Raw genomic sequence first — 25,682 nt, forward strand, 5'->3', positions numbered from 1 at the left:
GATGCAACTACGGGGCACGCGACAAGATGGTCGTTTCAACAGCGAAGTAATAATCTGAGTAGGACACAGGCATGCGCTCAATGGTTGGAATGTCTGTCACACCATTTTTGTCCCGGGTCTCTTGATGGAAGGATCTTTGTCTCGAATCCGCATAGCTCATCCTCACCCCATTCGGCTGAGATTGCACCTCAGATCGCGTCGAAGGTGGCGACATTTGGAAGAGGAAGCAATTGATTGCAGAGTTAGTCGTACTAAGTCATCGCAGCAAGTTGCTAGTTGCTGTTATGGGTTTTTTTTTTTTTTTTTTTTTTTTTTTCCTTGATCGCGAGACTGTTTGACTACGTTGTCGAATTCGGCAGGAGAATCAGCGATCGGGCCCATGGTATGCACTGAAGGACGAACAAAGTCAGAGTCAGACCTGAGAAGCGGTACCAGAGTCCAGAAATCAATGCGTTCCATGATGAAGTGAGGCTCGCCGAGACGATATATGCAATGTATTCCCACGAAGAAAATCCATCAACACATATAGTGGTTATAAATAGAAATAAAGTACATATACCGCAATTTGGACCACTTAGAGAATGTAGAAGCCCCATAGTACTATAATGTCATAATATTGGTCTGCCTAAAGGAATACTCGCGGTTCCTATCTGTATAATCTACAGTGCCAATATAACATAACCAGGTATACCTGGCGGATCCGGTTATATCACGTTCTGCTCAGCCAGACGCTCTGTCATGGTTGTCTGGAGTTCTTTGCATATGGGACGGTTCTGATTCATCCCTCGACCAATGGACGCTGGGAGATCGGCAAGAAGTGAAAGAGGTACGAGGAGATGGAAATTGATACCTAGTAAGGTAAATATGCGAGGATTTTGAAGTACTAGGGATCGGAATCGGCACGAGAATGTTACTCAAAGTCTATCGAAGCTCCCCGTATAGTTCGGTAATCCCTCGGTGCCGAGTTTTCTCCCTATGACATAATGCATGATGTTTCCCGTGCAGTAGACTTTCGGTCAATCTATGTCTATGCCGTAGATAAGGACCTAAAAGTAGAGACTGAGAAAGACATAAACTTGAAAACGAATATGTAAACAGGTTAAAACTATCTCTGATAGACGTGCAGCTTAGTCCTAAGCGAAGCGGCAAGTGACTGACCTTAGGATGATGTCTTGACAACTTCACCATTACGTTGTCAGATTCAACTCAAATACACGCCAGACAGATACTAACTAATGCCAACCAGATCCCGAGAACCCGTGTAGAAGCTCTAATTTGACACGGAAAGATTTGCTTGTACAGGATGGCTGAAACTCGGCGTTCGGGATTTGGTCGGCCACTCAACGGTATTGATGATACAGCGGCAATAGCTTGAGGTTTGTGAGTATATATATCCTGGAGGTCCTATCAGCTATGAGTTAATATAATTTATATTACTTACTACATAATAATTGTAGATATTTCACAGCCTCTTGCGGGCTAACTCCCATGATGTCGACCCTACCTCGAGAAAGATCTCAAGCACGACGCAACATCAACAATCTTGAATTGGTACCAACTGAAACTAGAGAGACTCTCCATGAAGCTGGACTCGGCCCAAGTCCCCTGAGATTGGGATCAATTACCCAGAAGTCGGACGTCCTACCGACCCCGTTTTCCCCGAGGAATACAACATTGAGACTCAAACTGGGCTGGTCCCAGCACAGACTCTTGAATCGCTCCGTACGACAACCAGCAGGGGCCGGCAGATCTCGCCGGCGGATGTGGAAAAGGGAGGCGAACCCGTGGATTTTGTCACGTTTACGATTGACGACCCCGATAATCCGCACAACTGGAACCGGTTATACCGCTGGTACGTCACCATCGTCGTCTCGATACTCGTCGTGTGCGTCGCGTACGGGTCGGCATTTGTTACCGGTGGATTGGGCCTGATTGAGAGAAAGTATCATGTTTCACTTGAAGTCGCTACGCTGACTGTCTCAATCATGGTCTGTGGGTTTGCGGTTGGGCCGTTACTCTGGAGTCCTCTGTCGGAGATCATCGGCCGTCGTCCCGTGTATGTCATCTCGCTGGGATTGTACACCATATTCCAGATACCCTGCGCACTTTCCCCCAATATCGGCGGATTGCTGGCCTGCCGTTTCCTCAGCGGCGTGTTCTCCAGCTCCGGCCTGTCGCTGGCCGGCGGTACCATTGCGGATATCTGGAATATCGAAGAGCGCGGCATGGCCATTGCCTTCTTCGCGGCAGCACCCTACTGCGGTCCCGTCGTGGGTCCCATCGTATGCGGCTGGATCAACGTCGGCTCGCACCGACTGGACCTCTTCTTCTGGACCAACATGGCCTTTGCCGGCGCCGTCATGATCGTCGTCGGCCTGGTCCCAGAAACCTACGCCCCCGTCATTCTGACACGCCGCGCAAAGAAGCTCCGCAAGGAAACAGGCAATCCCAACATCATCACCGAGCAGGAAAAAGTCAAACTGAGCTTCGGGGATATCGTGCGCACAAACCTCGTCCGTCCCATCAGGATGATCCTCACCGAGCCCGTCCTCGACCTCATGTGCATGTACATCGTGCTCATCTACGCCATGCTCTACGGCTTCTTCTTTGCCTTCCCCGTCATCTTCGGCGAACTGTACGGCTTCAACGACGGACAGATCGGCCTGATGTTCATCCCGATTCTGATCGGCGCCGGGTTCGCGCTCCTCGTCACGCCAATCATGGAGAAACAGTTCCGGCGTATCTGCCAGTCTCGCGCCCCGACACCCGAAGACCGACTCATCGCTGCGCTGATCGGAGCCCCGTTCATCCCGATCGCATTGTTCATTCTTGGGGCTACTTCATTCAAACACATTATCTGGGTGGGGCCGGCCTCGTCGGGTATCGCGTTCGGCTTTGGGATGGTTCTTTGCTACTACGCGGTTAACAACTACATCATCGATTCGTACCATAAGTACGCGGCCTCGGCGCTCGCTGCGAAGGTGTTCCTGCGATCCGGAGGCGGGGCGGCCTTTCCGCTGTTCACCACCCAGATGTATCATAGGCTCGGCCTGCAGTGGGCGTCGTGGCTGCTGGCGTTTCTGGGGGTGGGGATGGTGTTTATCCCGTATGGGTTCTATGTGTATGGAGCGAGGATACGGGCGAGGTTTGAAAAGTATTAATCGCAGTAGGGGCATGTAATATAGTGTAAGACAGATAGGTTATATAATAGTACACATCATTTCCCATGTAGCAGCCCCTGATGATCCTCTACAGGTAGCGCGTATTCCTCCTTCTTGGGCATTAGCTCAGCCTTGTCGAACGTGGGGCGCAGTAGGTTGGTAGGGCACTAGGAGAGAAATGATGATGATGCTATTGGAGGTAAGCAATGCGCCCAGTATCCATCATCTCCACTATTTGCTCCCACGACCACTACACTGTGGCATGGATATGGGAAATCTATGTGGTGAGATGATGCTTGATATTTTCCGCCTTGTCTTATCAGCTCGATTCACCTAAGTTTGTCCCCATCATGCAAACTCGGTCCTCCCATTCGCGTCCTGATCCAGATCGTCATATTTTCCCCCTGCCTGGCCTTTCACGTATATCACTGCTTTCGCGTACCTTCTGTCTTCGCTATTTAAAAGTTCCCAAGAATAACTGATGCACGCTTTCCTCTGCCCGAGGATCAGTCCAATTCCTGAGGATAGGTCGTCTAAGACGGATAAGAAGAAGACCAACGATAATGAGAAGAACAACTATATCGCCAAGGGTAGCGCTCAAGTCAGACCATGTGCACGTGCCTCTTCTTTCACAATTTCCGGGATCTCATCCTCGATCTTTGATTGCGTGGGTGTCCAGCCGAGAAGCTTTCTAGCCCGCACCGCTTTGGCTTTGACCGTGTAGTTAACCACAGGACGGCCAGCAGGCGCCATGACTGTACTGTTCTCCATATCAAGCACCACCATCTCTTCTGATGCCAGCAGTCCTAGTTTATACGCCTCTTTCGTGATTCTGCGACAGATGTCCCCCCAGAAATATTCACCACCTTCCACAAGGTAATAGCCCTCGGAGTTCCATGAAGCTTTGGATCCTCCTAGTATGGCTTCGTCAATCAGGCGAATATATAGACGAGACAGGTCGTGAACATGAACGCAATTCCAGAAAGATCTCCCATCAGCTAGCAGGAGCCCCTTGCCAGTTTCAAGAATAAGCCTGGTAAGATTATACATCTGTTCGGTTCTCCGCGAGACAGGACCCCTTCCGGCTCCGAACACTGTTGAAGGACAAATAATAGCAGTCTTCAGTGTATCAGAGCCAGCTGCTAAGACAATTTTGTCGACATTGCGATGAACAGCCTTGTCTTAAGAGATAATAACTTCTATTAGTGCGTGCAGGATTTGCGATAGCTTTTATACGGACACTTACCTGGTAAAGATGTAAGTTCAGAGATCCCCTCCCAATCGTTGAAAATATGTATCCGACCTGGAGTATATTGCATTTCATGTCCCGAATCCAGAAGAATATCAGTGCCACTTGTATGAATATAGACTCCTCCCCCCTCTTCCGCAGCCCGTTCACAATGGCTGTTGCGGATGGCACATTGTCAGCACTCATCGCAAAATGAAGGACCAGCTCATGTTTTGCTACTTCCTCCTCAATAATAGCCGGTTGTTCAAACGTGCCGAAAAATAGCCTTAGTTTTGGATATCTTGCTTTGAATTGTGCTTCATGAGCTGGGGTTCGCACGAGACAAGTGATACTGTGCTCCCAATCAGGATGTACTCTCAGAAGCTCATAGAGGACGTCTCCTCCTACATAGCCGCTCTGTGGTTATAGCACGGTCAGTAAGGACGCCAACATAGCCTTCAAAAAGCGGGCGAATTGTACCGTTCCAGTAATAAAAATCTTTGGCGGTAACATCTCTTAATATCCAAGGCTTTGAGACGATAATTTAAGAGACCTGAGTAATTATTTCGCCCCGGAAAGCATAGTATAGTCCCTTTATAGGAGATACCAGTGGCTTGATTACCAATCATCAGCATTACTAATGCAGGGTAAATTCATAATCTAGCTAATACGAGCTTTGCAAGCTCAGCTCATGTCAGCAACCCGCAGAGTAACTAACTAACTAACTAACTAGTGACCTAGTAAACGAGGGGATGCACTGACGGCAGTCTGTTCAATGACGGACAGGTCGAGGCATGAGAGAGATGCGCAACCACCAGGAGAGGAATAGACGAACCAACCACCCACCGGAGGGCAGAGTGTTAGCATTGGCGTACTGGCATGAATATAAGAATGAGAGTGAAGAGATCGTGGAGGTGGCTCTATTCGTAAACTAAACACTGGGGATCTAAACTCATGTGTGCGCGGGGGTGTCTAAACCCTGCGCATACGGTAAGCCATCTGGACACGGCGGGGACAATCACTCAAAGAATGCCATTAATTCACTCACCCCTAGACTACTGCATGCCTCCTCTCTTCCCCTAATAGCTATTGACCACTCGTCATAGCATTTCAAATATCGATCAGCGATGTATTAATGCTGTCGAAGCTCTCCCGGGATATCTCACACGCGTTCACATCAGGCAGAAAATCGGCACCTGCCGAATTCCAGGGAGTGCAGAATCATTTATGTGTGCCTCAAACATTCTGGCCGCATTGTGTACTGTAGTCTCGGGAGCTACAGCATCCAGGATGGTAAGATTTCAATTTGCGCTGTAAGTCCATCACTAGTCCAACTTCATAGTGATGATCTATTATAGTTAAACTCCTTTTTCCTCCCTGTCCATACTATTCAGACACAGTGGATAGCAGGGCAGTAGCCTATTGGATATAGCAGCACCCAGTCTAACGCGTACTTCGACAATAACTACCCACAACATAACAGATAACCAAATGATATTTTTCTACTACCAGCTACTATCCCTAGAGATCCCTATTTCGTGTACTTAGAAGCACCCTAAGTAGAAGCTGTAACAACACACAAGTACAAGGGAAAGTACCAGACACGAGATCACAACATTAGGCTTCCCAATACCAACTGTGTGCCAGTTATGCAATCTAACACCAGGTTTTCGGATTATTGCAGTCCTGTGCAACTCGGCAATCATGAGATACAATCAGCACCATGCAACCCATCAGGTGTGTAAAGCCAAGTGGCTAAGCCTCACCTAGGAAAGACGGCACAGCCCATCACAAGGATACCCATAGAGAGTTCCACAGCCCGAACCAGTCTGGGTACAACCGCCTCCAGCACAATGATAACCGGAATCACACCAGTCAGACTGAGTGGAGCAGCCACACTCGATGTCCCCATCCTCATCATCCCGGGTCTGCAATGGCTTATTGTCCATGGTGGCAAGAAGGGATTTGGCATCCTTGAATCCAAAGGCGGAGATAGCATCGTTCTTCAGATTGTTCATGGCCTTGGGGTCGAAGTTTTGTCCTTGCTTCGCGAGGTCGGTGGCAGTATCAACGACGGCGGATTGGGCGGGGTTCAAGGGCTCATGCTGCTGACGGAATTGTTCGAAATGGGTTATCCAGGCTGCACTTGCGGTATTGGCATTTCCTGGAAGGAGGGAGCTGGAGCCAGAGACAGAAGTAGATTGGGAAAGGCCTGCGAAACCGAGGGCGATGAAGTAAAGAGTGAACTTCATTGTTGTCAAGGACTTTAGAAGTATAACAGAGAGAGATATTGTTGGTACAGATTGCAAATGATTAGTGATCTGCGGTGACTGACGGATCTTGAAGAGAACATGATGTGTATTTATGTCTTCAGTGTAATAGGGATGCACAGGCTTCTTGGGAATGGCCGTTGAGCTTGCCTTGTCTAGTGCTTCCTTGAATGGGAGCGAGAGATATTTACATTCCATACTTTGCTGGCTGTCCTAGAGGTATAGTTACACTAGGTGACAAAGCAGCAATTGCAGAATGATGATCATCAATGTCATAGCCAAGCTTTATAGGAAAGTGCTAAATTCGGACTATTATTAATATGCCGCATCAAGCAAGGAGCTCGGGAATGACGGACTGATACCTCAATCTGACATCCCAGAATTCAGAATGTCGACAGCTGACCACAGCAAGGAGGTAGCTAAGCCTGGTTTCGTTCCTCAAACTACACACACGGAGAGCGATGAGAGGCCAATTGGAGAACTTGGAACAGTGCATTTGAGGTGCTGGGCTATAATCCAGTGCTGTCCTGTGGATTGCTAGCTGGGTATCAAAAGCTGATAGCATTGCACAAGCGGAAATCAGGAAGACTTTCCGACTTTTGAGTTTAGAGAATTCATTCCTCAAGTTTGACTCTGGGTTGCCGTAAATCTCTCAATGATTGTGCCTGAAGGCAACCTGGAATTCGTTACTGGCTTAAAGGAGCTAAGAAACTTGGGCTCATCATGTTCACAATGAACAGCGCATAATAGCCTGCGCAGATGACTCAGGGTAACTCCCTGATTGCGTTATCTGTAGAGAAAGGCTTTTAATTAGGTATAGATTGGATGGATCTCTTGAGACCTATCTATGGGTGTTATTGCATACTCTTAATTCTGTTTGAGTACACTTCTCACTTATTACAGCACAGACTTATTCCATTAGAATGTGGCTTTTCTAAAGCATCCGAATGTAGGATCAGAGCAATGGGGGCTTGAATAGCCTCCAACTTACTTTCATGTTCCCCCTTTCTCGAATATTAGTTTCATTCCACTGCACTAAAAGACTCCTCCCGTCCTGAAGCTTTCTGTGGGTCTCGTCACCTGCATCCTCTTAAGCACAGAGATCCTGTCCCTTGGGGAACCAGTCAGAGGAAATCTTACATACTTTGGCTTGCACCTGACACGTTGTAATGGAGTACACAACCCGTGTTGGGTCAGAAGAATGTTGTATCATCTTCTAGCCAAAGATCTACCAGATTTGTATCGCGGAGTCTGAACATACACTAGACAGCATTTATTATCCAGGGAATGCGTCTTTTGATGCAAAGAATCTCTGTAGGTCTCCAACTAATCTACACTCAGCCATTGTGGTTACACCCTGCCTCCATAGGGCGATGGCTGTCCTGCGGAAACCCTATATTAATCTCCCTTCCTAGGCAACTATGTCCAACAGTAGATTGGACCATGCTTACAAAGTATTGAATGCTAATCCCTTCCGCGCATTTACAAGGTAAGGGGTGGAGTCTGGCTTACATTGACTTGGTCATCATCTTTCCTGTTCCATGTAAGACAATGAACTTCTGCAATTGATTTATTTATGTGACTTTATGAAGTCGCAACCTGACCCTGGCCGAAGCGCTCCTTCAATTGATTCTTATAATTCGCCTGTTCCTCCACTTTTGGGAGAATCAAACTCTTGGCTCCCTCACACCAATATGGACTGACAGTCTCATCGAACACGCGTCTCCTACAATGCCCTTCACATTATTTGAGTTTGACATGCTCCCTGAATACATGGAGAAGGGCTTTCAGACAATTCACTGCCTGGAAGTACCAGAAGCTTCCGCTATTCCAGCAACGCCTCATGATTTGAGCGTGAGGGAAGTTTGAGCATGCATCCTTTTTTTCTTGGTCCTCGAAAGCATCTCCGTATTCATGGATACGCGTCTCAAAAACATCCAGGTGCTCTCCATGTTCAATAGCATCAATGGCCCGGCCAGTTAGCCAATAAACAGGAGTTTGTAGCCCAACTGGAAGAACAGTCGCCAATTCGAAATCGATAATATCCGTAATGTACCATTCTTCGTCGGCGAAAATATTGCCCGGTTGAAAGTCCGTCAGTGTGAGTCCGAACGGACCGTGGCGGTACTCGCGAGAGATGAACCGAGGGAAAAGTGCACGCATCATCGTCAATGCAGCCAATTGTTCTTGACCATCTTCTGTGTCATGGATGGCATTTGGCTGATGGTAGATGCGATTGTCGTTGCATTGTAGGAGATCCAGAAGGTATGACTCCACGGCTTGGTAGACTGAGTTCCTGGGGATAGTAGGAATCCCTTCATTTTCAAGGTTTGCAAACGCAGCGTAACCGGTCGACTTGTTAAACTAATAAAGCCTTCGTTGTTCAAGTCAGGGACCCGATTTGGGAAAACTCGATACGATTCAACTTTAGAACGATTCTTGTAAGGTCGCTGAAGAGAGTTTGTCTCCGCGTTTTTATCCCTCGGCAGAGTTTCTAAGGAATATACAGAGAGCTGCCGGCTTTGTCTTACGATGCTGATGATAACGTATCCAGTTGACAATGGGGTCGGACGTTTCAGACTGATATAAGGACACGATGTCGGATAGCCAAGCAACGACCGTAGCGTCTGTGCTATGTGCCAACAGAGTCCAGAGAAAGTAGAGGCACTGGATGGTTTAACAAGCTGTAAGAGATGGTTTCATCAGTTCATTATATATGCCAGAAGTTTGGGCTACGTACAGTTTGTCCATCGGGAAACCGAACCCATAAAGGCAATGGGTCGGAACCGTTGGGCAATTTGGTGGATCCAGATATAAGTGGCAACCTCGGACCGCAGCTTTTCATCTACACTCCCCGGAATGGTTTTCTTCACCGAGTTTAAAGGGCAGTGGGATGCGAATAAGGACATGGTTGTCAGATGGAGGGTCGACGCAGACCGAATACATATGTTATAGTTGCCCATCATCCAATTATGTCATCAGCAACCTGGAGAGTTTACTTGAAGTTGAAAGGCCACGGTTGCTTCGACCTCAGCCCTCTGCTTCTGCGGATAGTCCAACAGGTGTAGAACATTGTCGTCATCTTCCAGGGCTTCCTCTAGGGAAATTCGCCTCTTTGGAAGAAGAAGAGTATTTGGAAAATACTAGTCAGCTACAGCCATACAGGTACATATAGCGAATCAAACTGGAAGGAGTGTAGCAAGAGACCAGGTGTAGACAAGTGCTGGGATTAAAAGAGTAGGGGTTCCTCCACGGATCGGGCCGAAGTAAATAAACCAGTCATCCTTATGGCTAAAAATAACCCAGCTCTTCCCCATGCAAGGACAATCATCAATTCGATAGGCTATATATAAAGGAATACAAGCACGTGCGGCAACTGGTGATCGGTGATTACTTGATTACCCCCCAGCGAGTTGGCCCAAAACAGTATTTAATTTTCTTCCGGGGTAAAGCTACTATCGTACAGGAGTAAGGTTTGATTCCGTTCCTGCGTATCGCAGAATAGGGGAGTGTCTTGCTGAGCTTTGCGTCCTGTCGCCTCTGTAAGTTGTAAAGGGTATTTGAAGAAATATAGGTCGAATATTGGAGATATAAAATCAATTTAACTAGCAAAAAGGAAAAGAACAAGACCTCTCGCAGAACACCAGACATAGAAAAGAGAGAAAATCCTATACAGTCCATGATATATATCCCGCCTGCTCATATCCCAAAGACAATCCAGTCTAATCACTGTTGACAGTGCAGCGGGCGAAGGAGGCACCAGCATTCTCAATCATCACTCCAACGAAGTTGTCGCTGTAGTCGGTGACGACCCGGTACTTGCCAGGTTCGCCGTCTATTCAATGGTCAGTCTCTATCCCATAACAATAATGCTGATGACGTACCAGTCCAAGTTCCACCTTGAATGATAGGATACTCGCGCAGGTCCTTGGTGACGCCCTCAAAGACCTCACTGTTACCGCTCTTGTTGCCAAACTTGTGGGGGTAACCGCCCCTGCCATAGTCATCCCACTTCTTGCACTCCTTGAATGCATTGGCGACATCGTCCTGGGAGAGCGTGACGCCGTCGGGGCAGGTAGCGCTACCGATCTTCTTCTTCTTGCCGCGGGTGGTCAAGTCGCTGACAATGTGGCCAGTGGATTCCTCCTCGATCTCGGTCTCGGTCTCCTCGATGCTGCGCTCCTCATTACCACCCTTTTTGTCGTCCTTGCCCTTGTCATGCTTGTTCTTGTCATCTTTGTCTTTTTCAGGCTCGCGCTTGGCCAGGTCGTTAAGGTCGTTCTCCGTCACCTGGACCGTGCGGCGAGGCACCGTCGTTTGGGGGCTGCGCTTTTCATCACCACCCTTCTTGTCGCCCTTGTCCTTGTCGTGCTTGTTCTTGTCGTCTTTGTCTTTACCAGGCTCGCGCTTGGTGTTTGTGACTCGCGTGCAGGCCGTATAGGCGCCACCGACGGTTGCGCCAGTATGCTGCATCACACCGCGGAAATCGCCGCGGTTGTCCTTGTAGTCTGTGACCACGCGGTACGGGCCAGGTTCGCCTGCACTCGTCAGCTTGGCTCAGTATCTTCGCGCTGGGGAAGCTTACCGCCACTGTACACTCCCCCCACGATGATGGGGAATTCCCGCAGATCGGTGCCATCGGGAATATTGCCGAATACCTTTTGGTTATTGCTCTTGTTGCCAAAGTAGGCCGGGTATTTGCCAATGGAGCCGTCGTTGAGTCTGCGGCACTCGTGCAGGGCCTCGCGGATGTCCTTTTCGGACAGTGTGCCGTCGGGGCATTGGAAGTCGCCGAGTTTGGCGCGCTTGCTGAGCTCGGGGAGGGGAGAGGCATGGGAGGCGAGGGCCATGAGTCCGTAGAGGACGATGGACTTCATGTCGAGCAACATTTTGAGGGGCTGGTGTTCTGGACAGTGGTATGGGGAAGAGAGGCTTCTGAGTTGGATTGGATTGTTTGGATGCTGTCGATGATGATGAGTGATCTGGCAATATCCTGAGGCCTTTATATCTTCAGAGTCATCCAGGTCATCTCAATTCCAGACATGTTGTTTCTAAACTCAGAACACCTGAAGAACGTCTCATGATCGTTAGGCTGAGTGAGATTGCTCAGTGTCCAAGGCTGAGATGCACTCCATGCTTTGGCCCCAGGTGTCCCTCTGATGTATGCTTTTTTGTGCGTATACATTATGGTGTTGATATCGAAACGGCCCCAGCAGATCAATTCTGGTCTTGGTAGAGATGCTAAGAATGCTTGGTTCCCTTGGATCAATGGGGCCAAGAGTGGGGGCGGGGAGTAAGCACTACAAGCACTATCCACGGCTAGTCTGGCCCCCACAGCCAAGACAGGCTGTGTTGATGTCGCACCATTCAGCACCGCCCACCATCTCCTCTGTACAGCCTCATCAACTTCTGCCGATCTCAATTGTGCCTCATCCTTCCTTTATCAATCAGTCAGTTAAAGATTCTACTTTCAGATTCTTCCATCCTAACCGTACTTTCAGTCTACTCGAGAACACCATTTCCTTTGATTACCAGCAATCCTCACTATGGGAAAAGAAAACTTCATCCGACAAATCGAAAACTCCGTTGAATTCAAACTCCTCGACAAAGTCGTCAAGGAGGAAGTTACACCGCAAGATGCAGTCCAAGAAGTTATCAACATGACCATGACTGCACTATCTATCCATGGCCCCAGCAAACAAGGCGGCATCGGTCTGCCAGACTACAACGTCTCTCTTGGGGTGATGGAGCTCGCTCAACGCCTGGAACCATCAAAACACACCAAGCTCGTCGAATTTGTATCTCATCTCCAGAAGCAGATTGCCGTTGATCCATCTACAAACGAGCCCCTCAGCGTCCAGGGTGATATCCTCTGGACCGACATGCCGTCATTCGGCTACACAGAGCTGGAGACGTGGTACGAGTTTGGTGGCGATTACAAAGGTGATCCATCCGTCCGATTCCAACAGTAAGACCGCTAACGCATTTAGACCCCTGTGATACTACGTTGGCTTCAGAGCAACGCGATCGCTGGGCAAATCTCAACGCTTTCCTTGCGCAGCTGACTCAGGCTGCAGACATTCGCTACCCGTCTCCCGGGGAGGAGGCGAGATTCTCTCCCTTGGACAAATCACTACGCGCCATCTGGACTATGGCGACGGCTCTTGAAATCGAGCGCCCTCCTGCGTCTCTGGGAGATACGGCGGCGATGGAGGCCGCTTGCCAGTGGTTCATCTACGCTGCGGAGCGGCTGTGGGCGAATGCGGTCAATAATCGCAAGTATCCTGAGGCGTCCGGCGCTGGGCCGGGAAAGAGGTATGAAGAGGAGGGCTGGACGGGTTATACGCGGGAGCGATGGGAAATTTGGGAGGATGCGCTTAAGGAGGCCAGGGCTGCCTGTGAGAATGAGCGGATGTGGAAACTGATTAATGGTGCTTTGGCGAGTATGAGGGCCACGGTGTATCAGTAGTGGATGCAAACTATTCGAAGTCTAGCTATATTCAACTAAATGATCTGGGTGGTCAATCGTATAGTATAATGATGTCTATTTCTCTTTATTTTGCGTGAGTTTGACAGTATCATTCCTGGTCATCCATTCATAGCTGGCTCTGACCCTGCAAAGCTTGATATTGTTCATTCCATTTACAAAGCAGATTCTGGGTCATTCAGCTCTTCCTTATCAATTCTATCTCTTCTCGATTTATAAAAGTACTTTAAATCATCATCTTCCTTTCCCCACAGTCTTCCCGACTCAGTCACAGTCTGTAAAAGAATCTGCATGCCATAGGGGATACCCTTTTCTACACCCATACAAGCAGCCCCATCCTCAGGCAAGGAACAGAATATTGAGAGTTGGGGTCCTAAATTATTTTTAACTGATATTCAGTATTAATGCTTAACTCACTCATCTACTACGTCTGTTGTTTTGGTTCGTCTAGCAAAGTAATACTGTGGTGACCATATTGCTGTTAAATAGTAACACTAGAAGTATACTGAAAAAAATATATTTGTAACATTTCACACTTTGTCACCCTTCAAAACTATAAATGTATATCTGACTAAATTATCTCTCAGTCCGAGCTGGTTATAGGCTGATCATAGACCCATACAATATTCTCTGAGCTTGTTATCCTTGAGACTTTGAGCCTTACGAACTATACTTTCGACAAGGCTGTCTTGACTGTGGGGACCTGGGATGAGCATCCTTTATCATTTATTTCTGCTAGAGTGACTGTTATTCTGGCCCCACAATAAAGTTCGCTTCTGCACTGCCGAGGGGCCACAGCCTCGTGTCTGCTGTTGTTTTTATCTCTGGCTGAGGAAGGGAATGGACAAGCTCATGCCCAGCCTCTCACAGGAATGCTTAATACGAGGGGAACAGTGGGGTTTCAGCCTGGCGCCTGTCGATCCTACCAACATTTGATGATGCATATGATTGAATGGTTAATGTCGATCTTTCTGTCTGTTGTCAACGTGGCGCAGCGACTGACAGATCGACAAGTCATATACCCAATGAGGATGTCGTACATGGATGAGCCCACGGCCTGTTCATCTTATTTACCGCTCCTCCTGCCTTTGTCTTACGCTCTTGTTTATTCTTCAGTTCAGAATAGAGCGAAGAAGAGCATTCCTACGGAACTGACCTGCACAATGACCAACTCCCTCTCTGCCGCTAGCTGCGCCATCTATGCAGTCCTCGCCATCCCAGTACTCTACCTCCTCGTCCGACACGGTCGCTACGGGCTCCTGGGATGGCTCTTCCTCTTCTTCTTTTGCACTCTCCGCATCATCGGCGGCGCGCTGGCCGTCAATAACCCCAGTCCAGCCGCTACCATCATCTCCAGCGTCGGTCTTTCTCCTCTCCTCCTCGCAACAGCCGGCATTCTACACGAGGCGTAAGTCCCAGCCCACAAATACTATATCAATTCTAACATGACCAGGCGACACTATCGCATCCAACCCCTCGACAAGAAAATGGAATGGGTCTCCGTCCTCGCCTACCACATGCTCGTCGTCGCAGGCGTGGCCCTCACAGCAGTCGGCTCCGCAAAACTCCAAGAACACGAACAACCCCTCGACAAGGCCGAGAAGATCGCCAAAGCGGGGATCGCCATTTTGGCAGTCGCGTGGGGGATTTTGGTCGCCTGGACCGGGTTCTCGTTTGTTGCGAGCTGGGGACGGAAGGCTTCACTTACGAGAGCGGGGACTGTCGTATGTACTTTACCCCCAACATATAGAGAAATGGCGGTGCTAATGTAACATAACAAACAGCTACTCACAGCCGTCGCCTTCTCGCTCGTGTTCATCGGTATCCGAGTCTTCTACAGTCTTGCTGCGTTGTGCACGCAAAGAGCGTCACTTAATCCCGTGACAGGGTCGCTCGCTATTCGCGTGGTGCTGGGTTTCCTGCCAGAGGTGATTGCCACGCTGGTGTATATTTTTGCGGGGGTCAGGACGCAGGGTGCGGCGCTGTTGGCGCATGTCGAGGAGGAGGAGATGGTTCCTGCTCCGCCGAAGCCGAGGGCGCAGCCTTGGGTTTAGCTGACTGTGATCAATACGATGTCGTGTTTGTCTTGCGTATATACTTAGATGATGAGAGTCCAATGATTAGAGTTATTGTACAGACGTGTGGCCTTCTTATAGACAGACGTGTTACTAGCTTCGCACTCAACGTCTTCTCTGTATATCGCTTGAATGAGAAAGGCAGAGTACTGCTATATTGCAAGGTATACATGATACAATGACAAAGGCATGAAGACCAGAATTAGACATTAGACATTAGACATAAATAAATATCATCAGCCCTACAACTCAACTTCCTCCAACCCATTTTTCCCCGTCCTTTCCCCGTCCTCTTCCCCTTCTCGATATGACAAGCCCACGAAGCCCAAACCACAAGCATCAAATGAACCACCCTACACTATCAGCTTACTCCATCTCCATCTCAAGGGGAGTCAACTTACACATTCACAAACACAACCACATACGCAAATATCTCCACTCGGAGTACTGCATCCCCGTCACAACCGGCAGAGTAACAGCTATACCCGCCCTCCATCGCCGGCGCCAGCACCGCTAGCCCGATGCTCCCCGTAATCGCATTCGCCAGGAACGCAATCAGGTCAAAGGCGAGGTATATACCAGGGTGGATGCGGCGGGGGATTAGTCGTATTGTCAGGGCGACGAGGGACCAGAGGAAGGCGTATGCGATCTGGTCTTGTTAGATGGATGAGATAGGATGGGAGTCGTGGGGGGCGTACGGCTCCCAAGACGATGGAGCTGATGCTCCCCGCTCCGTCATCGGAAATGCCCTTGTGATGTGTGATGGACCAGGCGAGGGAGATGAAGCCCGTGGCGGAGGTGAGGAGGGCTGCGGTGCGGAGGGAGAGGATGGCGGGGTGGTTATCTGAGAGGGTTGTTGGAGCCATGGTCGAAGTTGTTAGACCATTTCTGGGAATGAGGGAACGGGGGAGGAGTGATATATAGTCGTCCATGGTGATCAGCGCACGTATGAGGTCAGCTCGTGTTGGGCAGCGCTGCACTGACCAATCTTGAGGCGGAATCATCGAAAGGTGCGTTGATCACTGGGCTGTACAGCTGCGGAATTCTTGGCGTGCCTTGGCGGTTTGCTGGACCACGAGTTGGCGGGTGAAATGTTACGAGTCGTCTACTCGACAATGCTCGATAACTTGTTATACGATGGCTAATCCCTTCGGACGATCACCACTGGCCCATAGTACCCCTTCCGCCCCTTGACAGCATACATGACCAAACTGAGGACGAACACACCCCCGAAGATTACCACGCTCCAGTTGAAATTGTCCACTGTGACTGGGGTTTCACTTGGCCACAACGCCCAGAACAGTGCGAACATGCAGTACAGCAATCCGACGATATTAATGGTCAAACCCCAGCGGCCGAGATTCCACCGCCGCGGGGCAGGGTGTCTGGATGCCAGATCTTGCGGTACACAATACAGCTAATGGAGATGATGTAGGTGTACATGAGAGCTGCTACATTAAGGGAAATAATGGCGTTGAAGGCGGTTAGCGAGCCGATGTTGATGAGAGAGAGGAGGCAGCTGATTATGCACGATAGGGCGATCGCATTCACGGGTATTTTGCGTTTCGGGTCGACTTTGGCGATCCAGCTGGCGAAGGGCAGTCCGTTATCCCGGGCAAAGGCGAAGGTCTGCCGGGATGTGGAAGCATTGAAGAGAATGTTGCTGAAGATGACGGGGATGAGGATAATTGCCGTCAACCCATTGACCCCAGCGACCGACGTGGCGTTCTTGAACACATAGATGAACGGGAACCCGGTGTCGTCTTCCAGTGCGTCTTCGACTGAGGGAATGGCAAAAAGGAAGGAGATGACCACCACAATGGCCATGACGCCGTTGCTAAAGTATCCCCATGCGATCGCAATCGGAACGTAGCGTCCTGCGTCCTTGACTTCCTCAGACATGTGTGCCGTTGCATCGGAGCCTGCCAGAGTTAGAGCAATCCGGAACAAGGCATCAACATACTCAGCGAAGCGTAGATGGCAGAAATCTGCCCGATCAAGGCACTCAGCCCCATACTAGACCAGCCTCCCCTATTCGTCCACTCCGTGAATACGGCCTTGGCGGATTGGTGCGGCGCCATGGCCCACAGTACAATCACGACCACGGTCCAGGACAGGATATGCAAGATCATCAGCAGGTTATTGAACAGAGGCATCATGTCCGCGGCGTAGACGTTGAAAAAGTAGATGACCACAATCATGGCAAAAACGAACAACGTTCCTTGCCACCGTTCCGGATGGTAGTCTGGATCGCGAACGCTGATGAGCCCTTGGATAATTGTACCGGTCAGAAAAGAGCCTGATGCAGAGCCAGCCTGCCATGCTAGAACGGACATCCAGCCAGTGAGGTAGCTCAGGAATTTCTGGTATCGCGGCGAAGCAAACTCGGACACCCAGTGGTATTGTCCACCAGAGGTCGGGGCCCTTTCTGGTCAGCAGTGCTCTTGATCTCACTTATACTACGGAAAAAATGAACGTACATGGAAGCCATCTCCGACAATGAAGCAATGATAAAGCCGAACCCGACAAACGTCCACACATAGGACCACACCATGCCCGCGAGTCCGCCATTTGCCAACCCCTGCGTGTTGGATCTGGATCACTCAGTACGGTCGGTCGCAAGGATGAAGTGCACTCACATGAGAATAAACTCCCACGTTGCCTGAAGTACCGACGCGAAACTCAATGCAGCCAAAGGGCGGAGGTTTCTCTGTTGGTTGGTGTCAGAACGTGTCATATCACCGTCTGCCACTATTCACCTTTAGCTCCTGGACCTTTCCCATGCGCTGCATATCATGGTCATCATATACCGTTCCCGTGTGTTTTGCGTCTGTGCTGGTCGTGTGGTGTCCTGCTTCCACCTGAAGTGAGGCCATCGGCGCCTTGGATGCTGTCTGCATCGTAGAATTATCCTGTATCGATGCCATTGCAGGATTATCGAATTCGAGGACAGGTAGGTCGACATGCGCGCAAAGAAGAAAGGAAGAAAAGAGGGAAATGCAGGCCGAAGCAAGGGGAGTGACGGTGACCAGAACAAACAAAACAAGCGAGGCGGGGTTACACAGAGGCATGGGCGTGCTCGTGTTTGTTGCTCTTCAGCAGCAGTCTGACGTGGTGCGATAATAAGCATAACCCCGATCCCCAACAGTCAGCATTCTCTTCATCCTCATTTGCATCAATGGTCAGAAGACTCGTCTTGATCCCTGCTGTCTAGGATGATCATGCAACTAATGCATCAGCAAACGTTATTCACCAACCACTGCAGTTTCTCATCATGTCAGATTCCCATTCCAACCAGCTCTCCTTCCAAATCAAGAGGCTGATCCCTGGCGTTTAAAATCTGTGATGCTATGGCTGACTCCGCCCTCTCGGGCCATATATCCCGGCCATCTCACCTGCTCTGCTTATATGAGCAGTTTATTATCTTCTTCAACAATGTCGCCGTTCCTCAGGAGCAGCTTTTATCGATATCGACGCCAGTCATGATGACTGCCACGGCTCTCCCGTCGGGTGTTAGTGACCCTCCAACGGTGGACCGGAAGGACAACCATGGAGGGCTGGTTGTGGTGATCACCGGCTTCTGCTTGGTCCTGGTACTTTCGTCCCTGGCCGCTCGGACGTTTTCCTCGTACAAGAGGCGGATTATCCAGAAGGACGACTTTGGTTTTATGGCTGTAGTGGTAGGACGCTGAAGTTTCTTTGCAAATGCAGCCTAATGTTGAGCAGATTGTTGCACTAGCGCAGACGTCTTTGGTACTGGCGCAGGTTCACTACGGCTGGGGAGCAGCCGAAGAGTCACTCTCCTCCGCAACAAAGGAGAAAATGCTCAAGGTCAGTCGAAGCGACCGTATGTTTTCATCGTGCTTACATCCGCAGATGGGATATGTCTCCGATATTCTCTTCGTTGTCACCCTCGGCCTCTCGAAGATAACGACCGCCGTCTTTTACATGGCACTGTTCAAGCAGAAACTTCGAGCTGTCATCCGAGGACTTCTCGTTGGAGGATGTGTCTGGGTTATACTGTCGATTATACTGTTAGCAGTCCGATGTGGTCATCAACCATGGCTCGATATCGACGCACAATGCAGCGGTTTGGTATGTCAACGCTCTCCAAACCGACCCATGCTCACAGACACAGTTCCAAAGATGGCAGGCAATCACCGCCACCGACGTTATCATCGAGGTTCTCCTTGTCCTCTACTCCGCCCGAGCGATATACAGCATCAAGATCTCAATACGACAAAAAATCGTCGTATTCGGTACTCTCAGCTGTCGAGTCATGTAAGAACCCTTCCCTGTTCCACAATCTCGCTGACGAGCACAGACTCATCCCCCTGTCGGCTACCCATCTCTACTACGTCAAAGTTCAGCTAGATTCAGATAACCCGATTCTCTATGGCGCGTTCGGCAGTCTAACCGCAGAGCTCTACCTCGCCATGAGCGTCGTCTGCCTCGTCGCCTCGTTCATGAAGCCCGTGCTCGCCGTTTATGTCGATGAGTACGGCATCGCCTACACGGACGACGTATCGCCGCCGAACTCGAAGTTGCGCAGCCATACCTCGTCTGAAAGCAGGTCGCGTCGGTTGCGGCGGTCGGAGACAGAATACGATCGCGGCTGGGAGTGGATGCCGGATCGGACGGTCCCGGCTGCTTCAGGGGGCCGCATCATGAAGACGGTGCAGATTAGTGTGAGTGATGGGCCGATGGAGCTGCAGAGGCGGGAGCCGGAGGTCGTGATTGGTGTATAATGTACTGTAGAATGTTTTTGTGTCCGTGTTGTTTCTTCACAGGGGCGTCATCATAGAGGGAATATAGCAAGATATCCATAGCCTTAACTCATGTCTGGCACAGGGTGAAGAAAGCTAAGTCTCAGAGATGTTCTAAGGCTCCAATGAATGAGACCCGATACAATAATGAACTGAGCTGCTAACAGAATTCTACGCTGCTCATCGTGTAGGTTTACATACTGATGTGTTGGATTTCTCAGCAAGTAGATATATATACTTTCGATAGGCTTCACCTCGCATCCCGACAGTATCAGATATGTAGACAAGCGGACTTAGGCGCTTGATAGTCTCATAATTTAAACGCTAATGCGTATATCGTATCGCAGCTTCAGAGGAATAAAGTGGTTGGATTCATTACAATAATGGCCTGCGTTGGTCTGAATGACTCGGTGCAGATAGTCTGGATCTTTTGCCCCGCCGAGCGGTGGAGAAATCTTGAAAGGACCTGATGAGGCTGAATCATTACCTTTTGATTAGCTGCAATAAATCCGCGGCTTCACAGTTGAGGGGAGGGTCACACTTGGCCCCGATCTGCAGCTAGGCAGCCATCTCCCCACTATTGGCCAGAATATTAGCCTGTGGCGTGGATCCTTAGGCAGCACTGCCCCAAAAATACACATCAGAATGTCGACCAAGAATTTGTTCGTGTCAACAACACCATCTTCACCATGAACGGGACAGTCGAGAAGGTCTTGTATCTCTCCTCCCTTGCCGTCGGATCTTGGGTAGCCAAGAGACTCCTGGACGAATATGGCGACCTTCCACTGCATCTCCTCTGCTCGAGCATCGAGGTCCATTCCTACGATGAGGCCTACAATTATCTCCTCTACTGGCTCATGAAGCAAAAGTTCGATGTTGACAAGAACCGCTTGCTGGCCATAACCTCCCTGACGAGCGGTCAGGGGGGTTTCTTCGGTGAAGACAACAGCAAGGACAATGATGCGGCTGAGGAGGACGAACTGGAGGTCCAGGCTGACGCAGAATACAAGGCCTCCCTGGCGAATACCCGGCCCTTGCTCTGGACTCCTTCAGCTGGAACACACTGGTTTCGGTATCGCGGTCGGTATCTCGCGCTCACGCGTGAGGTGGAGGAAAATCGGCAAACGGTGTACACGCGGACGGAGAAGCTGCGGGTCTCTTGTCTCGGACGGGATCCAGCCATTCTGAAAGATTTGATGCAGGATGCTCGCGTGGCGTTCTCGCAGAAGGAAAAGGGAAGGACGGTCATCTATCGCGGCATGAAGTCGATTTATGATGGCGAGTTGGCTTGGAAAAGGTCCACTTCCCGTCCTGCGCGTCCACTCTCGACTGTCATTCTGGACGAAGTGGTCAAGAAGGCCTTCCTCGAAGACATCCAGCACTATCTGCACCCCAGGACGATGCGCTGGTACAGCGACCGTGGCATTCCCTATCGGCGGGGATACCTGTTCTATGGACCCCCTGGGACGGGGAAATCCAGTCTTGCGTTTGCCGCGGCAGGGTTCCTGGGCTTGAATATGTACATGCTAAACCTGAACTCGCAGCAGCTTACGGAAGATGCCTTGACGCAGCTGTTTTTGACGCTTCCAAGACGATGTCTGGTGCTGTTGGAGGATATCGACGCCAGCGAAGTGACTGGTCGCCGCAAGCCAGGTGCACGGCGGCGGAAAGGAAAGAACGGGGTCTCTCTGTCCTCCTTGTTGAACATCATCGATGGTGTCGCGGCTCAGGAGGGCCGGGTGCTGATCATGACGACGAATCACCATGAACACCTCGATCCGGCGCTCATTCGACCTGGCCGAGTAGACTACAAGCTGGAGTTTCAGCTCGCCAGTCGGGATCTTTGTGCGGCCATGTTTCGGCATATCTTCCAAGTCTACACGTCGGCTGAAGTGGATAATGCACAGGTTGCGTCTTACGCTCAGGGTGATCTGTCGACAAAAGAAGGGTCTGCAGCGATTGATCTACAAGAACTCGCCAAACAATTTGCTGAGAAGATCCCGCCTTGCGTCTTTTCTCCTGCTGAAGTTCAGGGATATTTGCTGCGGTATCGGGATTCGCCAGAGGAAGCTGTAGCGGGCGTTGAAACATGGGTTGAGGCATCGCTGGCCGAGAAAGCAGCTAATGACCATGTGCTTGATGACAAAGAAGACGAGGGTAGCAAGCGTGAATCTGAGGACGAGTCCGAGGAGGAGGACAATGAGAATCAAGATAAAGAGGCATCTTGATGTGTTTGAAGATCATCTGCCTTGAGTGTGGTGCTATTATCCGTACACATCAGAAATCAAGAGAGACAAGGACCTTATACACCACACAATATTTTGGATTAGTAAAGCGATAGTCTATCATAATATGTGCACAACAAAGGAGAGCGTCGGACAGCAATCTCTAAGAAGCGAGGGCAACTTGTCCTCCAGGTAGGTGATTTGATCGCGTACTCATTCTCCTCTGAAATCACTCTATACGCCATCCTCACAGTTCGATGGAGCAAGCACAACATCATCAATAAACACCCTCCCTGTATAAGATGATCCCTCAAAGGTACAGCTGGCCACAATATTCAAATACTCCTGCGCCAGCCTCGGCCGGTAATGCCCAGTGATAGACGTCCACTCGCCAGAGTTGTACAGGATATCAGTAGCCACGAAACCAGTAGTCGAGTTCTTGCCCATGTACACATAGAACGAGCAGTAATTTGCGGCGGGCGATGCCGCTTGCACTTGCACGCTGAAGGTGTAGTCGATACTGGGGTCGAGGTTTCTTAACGGCTGAGAGATGGTGTTGCCTCGGTTTCCGATGGCGGTTTGCAGGTCACTACTCAGGTTAGCTACGAATCTGGGAATTCGAATGAGGACTTACAGGTAGTAGTCCCCGTCATATGCTTCGGTTGCATTGCTTATCTTGGCCACGTTGAGGGCAGACGGGAACCATGGGAATAGATTGCCTGATTCGAAGGACGGGTTGGCGACGAGGTTACAGGGTGTTGAAAGGGCCATTTTTATTGCTGGTGATGAATATTGATTTTATGACCTAAGAAAGGAATACCTTTATATATGCTGTACCGGCTTTGGTGAGAATCCTGATTTATAACTTTCTAAGACATCTATGCAGGCGTCAAGCACCATCTCCACGCAAGGGGCTTGCGCACGGGAGAAACTGAGCCAAGTACCAGATTGGGCTGTTGTTACGGTTACATCGCGTCAGCCTTAGTCAGTCCGTTCTCTATAACTATTTAGTGTTCGACTCCAACCAATCCGCTTTTATTTTCATCAGACTAAGAATACAAGCTTTTCGCCCCTTTCCCAATCCAAATAATGTCTACACCACTTTTAGATCCGGCAGGTAATCCGATATCCCAAGAGGATCTCCTTGGGTACGGCAGGTCCGGTGTTGTAGTCCTCCAGGATGGCATGGCTGTGAAGATGCCCCTAAGGTATTTGGATAGCACAGACGATGACGTGGCTATAAACACTACGGTCATTCAACGAGAGCAGGAGGCCTATCAGCGTCTGAAAGAATGCGACGGGGCCGTCCCATATATCAGCTTCTCGCAAACGACCACCCAACTCGCCTTGATGAAGAATGGGGATCTACGTTCATATCTATCACGAAACCAGCCATCAAAGGCTCTGCAACTCTCATGGTTCCGGCAGATGGCCCATGCACTCTGCGATATTCATGGCCGCTCAGTTATTGTTGCAGATATCGCTTGTCGGAACCTTCTCCTTGATTCCACTCTGGCAATCAAATTCTGCGACTTTACCGAATCAACAATAATGCCTCCAGATACCGACATGGAAACTGCTGATGACAACGGATATTCAATTCAAACGGACATCGGACAATTGGGGAAGGTGATCTATGAAGTCGTGTCAGGGGAGCACTGCGAATTCGATCTTCACGAGAATGACGTTTCTCGAGCGACGTTGCCGCGCAGAGAGACCCTCCCGAGTACAGAGGAGATCTGGCTTGGGCCAATTATTGAGAAATGCTGGACCTGGAATGGCTATAAGAATGCCGCTCACCTCGCCGAAGCGTTGGACGCCGTGTCTTAGAATACGAGGTCTGCCCCGACGGCATCTTAGCTGGAACGCTCCGGCTGTTGTCTTACTTGTGCTTTGGGTCTGGAGACGGCGATGAGGACCGTATTATTGAGACTTTTCTTTCCAGCACGGACGCATAGACATCTATATCCATGTCGGCCTCTGCCAATACGCAACGTTGATACTTGGTTGTGCTTCATGCCGATGGACGACCAAAACGAACAGACTGCAAAGAAAGGACATCCCGACAGTTGGGCGGCCTGTTTTCCCGCATTGCCGAAGATGTCCAGGAAAAGTAGTTATGCCGTGTGCTCGTGTTGATGAGAATCTGAGACCTTGATGGCAGGCATCACGGCAGCTGTCAAGGCAGCAGTCTCCACGCGGGAAACCCCGCACCAATTACCGGATCGGGCGGTTGTTGTGGTTACATCAGGTCGCCTTATTTAGTTCGCTTAATTAAAGCCGCTGATACATGACTCATTTCGTTTGTTTGCAAGAAATTTAAAGGGAGTCCTGAAGGCTTGAACGCCTGAAGGTTATTAATAGTGGCTCCAACTGGATCAGGTATCTTTCGTATAAAAACACGGACGCCTGAAAAATCTTGAACCGTCACCAGGCACCAAGCAAGCAAACGTCAACATGGCTCTCTGTCTCTCTTATGTCAGCGCTAGCCTTTACAAAGGTCTTGCCATTGGCCTCCTTATCTCATGGACACTCACCTCGCTCGGTTATACCGCCCTGGCCGCCCTCAACACCAACAGCACTTACCTCGAGATCATCGCTTGCACTACCATGTTCACCTTCCTCATGTGCCGTCTCCTCGTCGCCTGGAACCCGTCTTCTAAATCTGAGAATGTCACCATCGCTCAGCTGATTGCTTCCGCGGACTCCGGATCTTGCCGGGGTGCTTTAGTCCTATTTTCGCTGTGCTGCACATGGCTCTATGAGCTACTCAACCAGGCGTTGGTGTTGTTCTTCATGACGGTCTTCGGGGTGTTATTGCAACAGCGATATACAATGATGCGTTTACGGACGGTGTATATGAGACCGAAACCCAGAACGGAAGCACGACATCCCTCTCTGTCCATGTCAAGGAGTTCAAGGAAACGGCCGGATTTGATCCGACGGAGATCTTCAAGATGATTCCCCCGCGAGTGTTGCTTTATTTTGTTGGACTGATGTGGTTGAACTTTTTGAGCTTGGGGGTTTATGTTCTGGGCCATGCGGTGGTGTCGTTGAAGAAGGTGTTGACTTTGCCTACGTCTACATCTCGCGACGAAGGAGTCGACGGTTGAGAGACAGGGCCTCGGATCCAAGTATATAGAATTGACAGCTATTTTATTGGCTGATTAGATGAGCAATCTCTGCGTTGTGTAGATCCCCGGCTCGATAATCCCCAGGTCGCCGTCCCGCAACGTAACCGTAAGACTCTGGCCAACAGTAGCATCTAGATCCAACGTCACATAACCCAGAGAAGTCGGGGTGCTCCCTGAAATATCGCCTTGTCCACGCTGATCTGGACTGGGTACTTCTGTCCGGAAGCTGTAAAGGTTCATAACGGCCTGCGACACGTTGATGGCGTTAGAGCACTTGATCCAGGTGCTGTTCTTGACCCTGTCACAGGACCAGTGTGTTTCCGAGCCCTAAGAGGC

At 49.9% G+C, this 25,682-nt stretch overlaps 14 protein-coding genes across 14 annotated transcripts; 7 read left to right on the forward strand and 7 right to left on the reverse strand.

The window, feature by feature from the left end:
* The first annotated feature begins 1,449 nt into the window (after window positions 1-1,449).
* On the forward strand, window positions 1,450-3,216 carry P174DRAFT_446109 (MFS transporter). The gene is made up of 2 exons (XM_024828505.1): window positions 1,450-1,600; window positions 1,630-3,216. The coding sequence occupies exons 1-2, from the start codon at window positions 1,492-1,494 to the stop codon at window positions 3,159-3,161; spliced, it is 1,641 nt and encodes a 546-aa protein (XP_024677642.1). The 5' UTR covers window positions 1,450-1,491; the 3' UTR covers window positions 3,162-3,216.
* A 542-nt stretch (window positions 3,217-3,758) lies between these two features.
* Window positions 3,759-4,902, reverse strand: P174DRAFT_464766 (NAD(P)-binding protein; the record flags this gene model as incomplete). The annotated part of the gene is made up of 4 exons (XM_024830446.1): window positions 3,759-4,342; window positions 4,408-4,540; window positions 4,561-4,806; window positions 4,870-4,902. The coding sequence occupies 4 exons, from the start codon at window positions 4,900-4,902 to the stop codon at window positions 3,759-3,761; spliced, it is 996 nt and encodes a 331-aa protein (XP_024677643.1).
* A 1,253-nt stretch (window positions 4,903-6,155) lies between these two features.
* On the reverse strand, window positions 6,156-6,641 carry P174DRAFT_379443 (uncharacterized protein; the record flags this gene model as incomplete). Its single annotated transcript, XM_024822914.1, has 1 exon — window positions 6,156-6,641. The coding sequence occupies one exon, from the start codon at window positions 6,639-6,641 to the stop codon at window positions 6,156-6,158; it is 486 nt and encodes a 161-aa protein (XP_024677644.1).
* Window positions 6,642-8,402: 1,761 nt separating this feature from the next.
* Window positions 8,403-9,568, reverse strand: P174DRAFT_435750 (uncharacterized protein; the record flags this gene model as incomplete). The annotated part of the gene is made up of 3 exons (XM_024825949.1): window positions 8,403-9,023; window positions 9,191-9,291; window positions 9,400-9,568. 3 exons carry the CDS (start codon window positions 9,566-9,568, stop codon window positions 8,403-8,405), a joined length of 891 nt encoding a protein of 296 aa, XP_024677645.1.
* An 813-nt stretch (window positions 9,569-10,381) lies between these two features.
* On the reverse strand, window positions 10,382-11,584 carry P174DRAFT_455252 (putative extracellular guanyl-specific ribonuclease; the record flags this gene model as incomplete). The annotated part of the gene is made up of 3 exons (XM_024829302.1): window positions 11,245-11,584; window positions 10,544-11,197; window positions 10,382-10,494 (listed from the first exon to the last, which is right to left on the reverse strand). Exons 1-3 carry the CDS (start codon window positions 11,546-11,548, stop codon window positions 10,382-10,384), a joined length of 1,071 nt encoding a protein of 356 aa, XP_024677646.1. The 5' UTR covers window positions 11,549-11,584.
* Window positions 11,585-12,086: 502 nt separating this feature from the next.
* On the forward strand, window positions 12,087-13,174 carry P174DRAFT_397392 (DUF3632 domain-containing protein). Its single transcript, XM_024823794.1, has 2 exons — window positions 12,087-12,602; window positions 12,650-13,174. Exons 1-2 carry the CDS (start codon window positions 12,206-12,208, stop codon window positions 13,126-13,128), a joined length of 876 nt encoding a protein of 291 aa, XP_024677647.1. The 5' UTR covers window positions 12,087-12,205; the 3' UTR covers window positions 13,129-13,174.
* Window positions 13,175-14,272: 1,098 nt separating this feature from the next.
* P174DRAFT_516237 (uncharacterized protein) lies at window positions 14,273-15,200 on the forward strand (the record flags this gene model as incomplete). The annotated part of the gene is made up of 3 exons (XM_024832307.1): window positions 14,273-14,554; window positions 14,600-14,870; window positions 14,931-15,200. The coding sequence occupies exons 1-3, from the start codon at window positions 14,310-14,312 to the stop codon at window positions 15,198-15,200; spliced, it is 786 nt and encodes a 261-aa protein (XP_024677648.1). The 5' UTR covers window positions 14,273-14,309.
* A 418-nt stretch (window positions 15,201-15,618) lies between these two features.
* On the reverse strand, window positions 15,619-16,087 carry P174DRAFT_435754 (uncharacterized protein; the record flags this gene model as incomplete). The annotated part of the gene is made up of 2 exons (XM_024825950.1): window positions 15,619-15,870; window positions 15,920-16,087. 2 exons carry the CDS (start codon window positions 16,085-16,087, stop codon window positions 15,619-15,621), a joined length of 420 nt encoding a protein of 139 aa, XP_024677649.1.
* Window positions 16,088-16,362: 275 nt separating this feature from the next.
* P174DRAFT_464772 (putative GABA permease) lies at window positions 16,363-18,121 on the reverse strand (the record flags this gene model as incomplete). Its single annotated transcript, XM_024830447.1, has 6 exons — window positions 16,363-16,606; window positions 16,630-17,143; window positions 17,185-17,645; window positions 17,702-17,815; window positions 17,861-17,931; window positions 17,981-18,121. 6 exons carry the CDS (start codon window positions 18,119-18,121, stop codon window positions 16,363-16,365), a joined length of 1,545 nt encoding a protein of 514 aa, XP_024677650.1.
* A 582-nt stretch (window positions 18,122-18,703) lies between these two features.
* Window positions 18,704-19,969, forward strand: P174DRAFT_379349 (uncharacterized protein; the record flags this gene model as incomplete). The annotated part of the gene is made up of 5 exons (XM_024822904.1): window positions 18,704-18,901; window positions 18,948-19,052; window positions 19,098-19,316; window positions 19,375-19,502; window positions 19,546-19,969. 5 exons carry the CDS (start codon window positions 18,704-18,706, stop codon window positions 19,967-19,969), a joined length of 1,074 nt encoding a protein of 357 aa, XP_024677651.1.
* A 704-nt stretch (window positions 19,970-20,673) lies between these two features.
* On the forward strand, window positions 20,674-22,507 carry P174DRAFT_414707 (BCS1 and AAA domain-containing protein; the record flags this gene model as incomplete). The annotated part of the gene is made up of 1 exon (XM_024824398.1): window positions 20,674-22,507. The coding sequence occupies one exon, from the start codon at window positions 20,677-20,679 to the stop codon at window positions 22,213-22,215; it is 1,539 nt and encodes a 512-aa protein (XP_024677652.1). The 3' UTR covers window positions 22,216-22,507.
* P174DRAFT_62142 (carbohydrate binding domain protein) lies at window positions 22,331-23,096 on the reverse strand. The gene is made up of 2 exons (XM_024832408.1): window positions 22,847-23,096; window positions 22,331-22,801 (listed from the first exon to the last, which is right to left on the reverse strand). Exons 1-2 carry the CDS (start codon window positions 22,981-22,983, stop codon window positions 22,447-22,449), a joined length of 492 nt encoding a protein of 163 aa, XP_024677653.1. The 5' UTR covers window positions 22,984-23,096; the 3' UTR covers window positions 22,331-22,446.
* A 205-nt stretch (window positions 23,097-23,301) lies between these two features.
* Window positions 23,302-24,319, forward strand: P174DRAFT_455260 (kinase-like protein; the record flags this gene model as incomplete). The annotated part of the gene is made up of 1 exon (XM_024829303.1): window positions 23,302-24,319. The coding sequence occupies one exon, from the start codon at window positions 23,302-23,304 to the stop codon at window positions 24,040-24,042; it is 741 nt and encodes a 246-aa protein (XP_024677654.1). The 3' UTR covers window positions 24,043-24,319.
* A 239-nt stretch (window positions 24,320-24,558) lies between these two features.
* Window positions 24,559-25,399, forward strand: P174DRAFT_446115 (uncharacterized protein). Its single transcript, XM_024828506.1, has 2 exons — window positions 24,559-25,023; window positions 25,077-25,399. The coding sequence occupies exons 1-2, from the start codon at window positions 24,670-24,672 to the stop codon at window positions 25,323-25,325; spliced, it is 603 nt and encodes a 200-aa protein (XP_024677655.1). The 5' UTR covers window positions 24,559-24,669; the 3' UTR covers window positions 25,326-25,399.
* The last annotated feature ends 283 nt before the right edge of the window (window positions 25,400-25,682 follow it).

Source organism: Aspergillus novofumigatus (genome assembly GCF_002847465.1).
Source record: "Aspergillus novofumigatus IBT 16806 chromosome Unknown P174scaffold_11, whole genome shotgun sequence".
NCBI lineage: Eukaryota > Fungi > Ascomycota > Eurotiomycetes > Eurotiales > Aspergillaceae > Aspergillus > Aspergillus novofumigatus.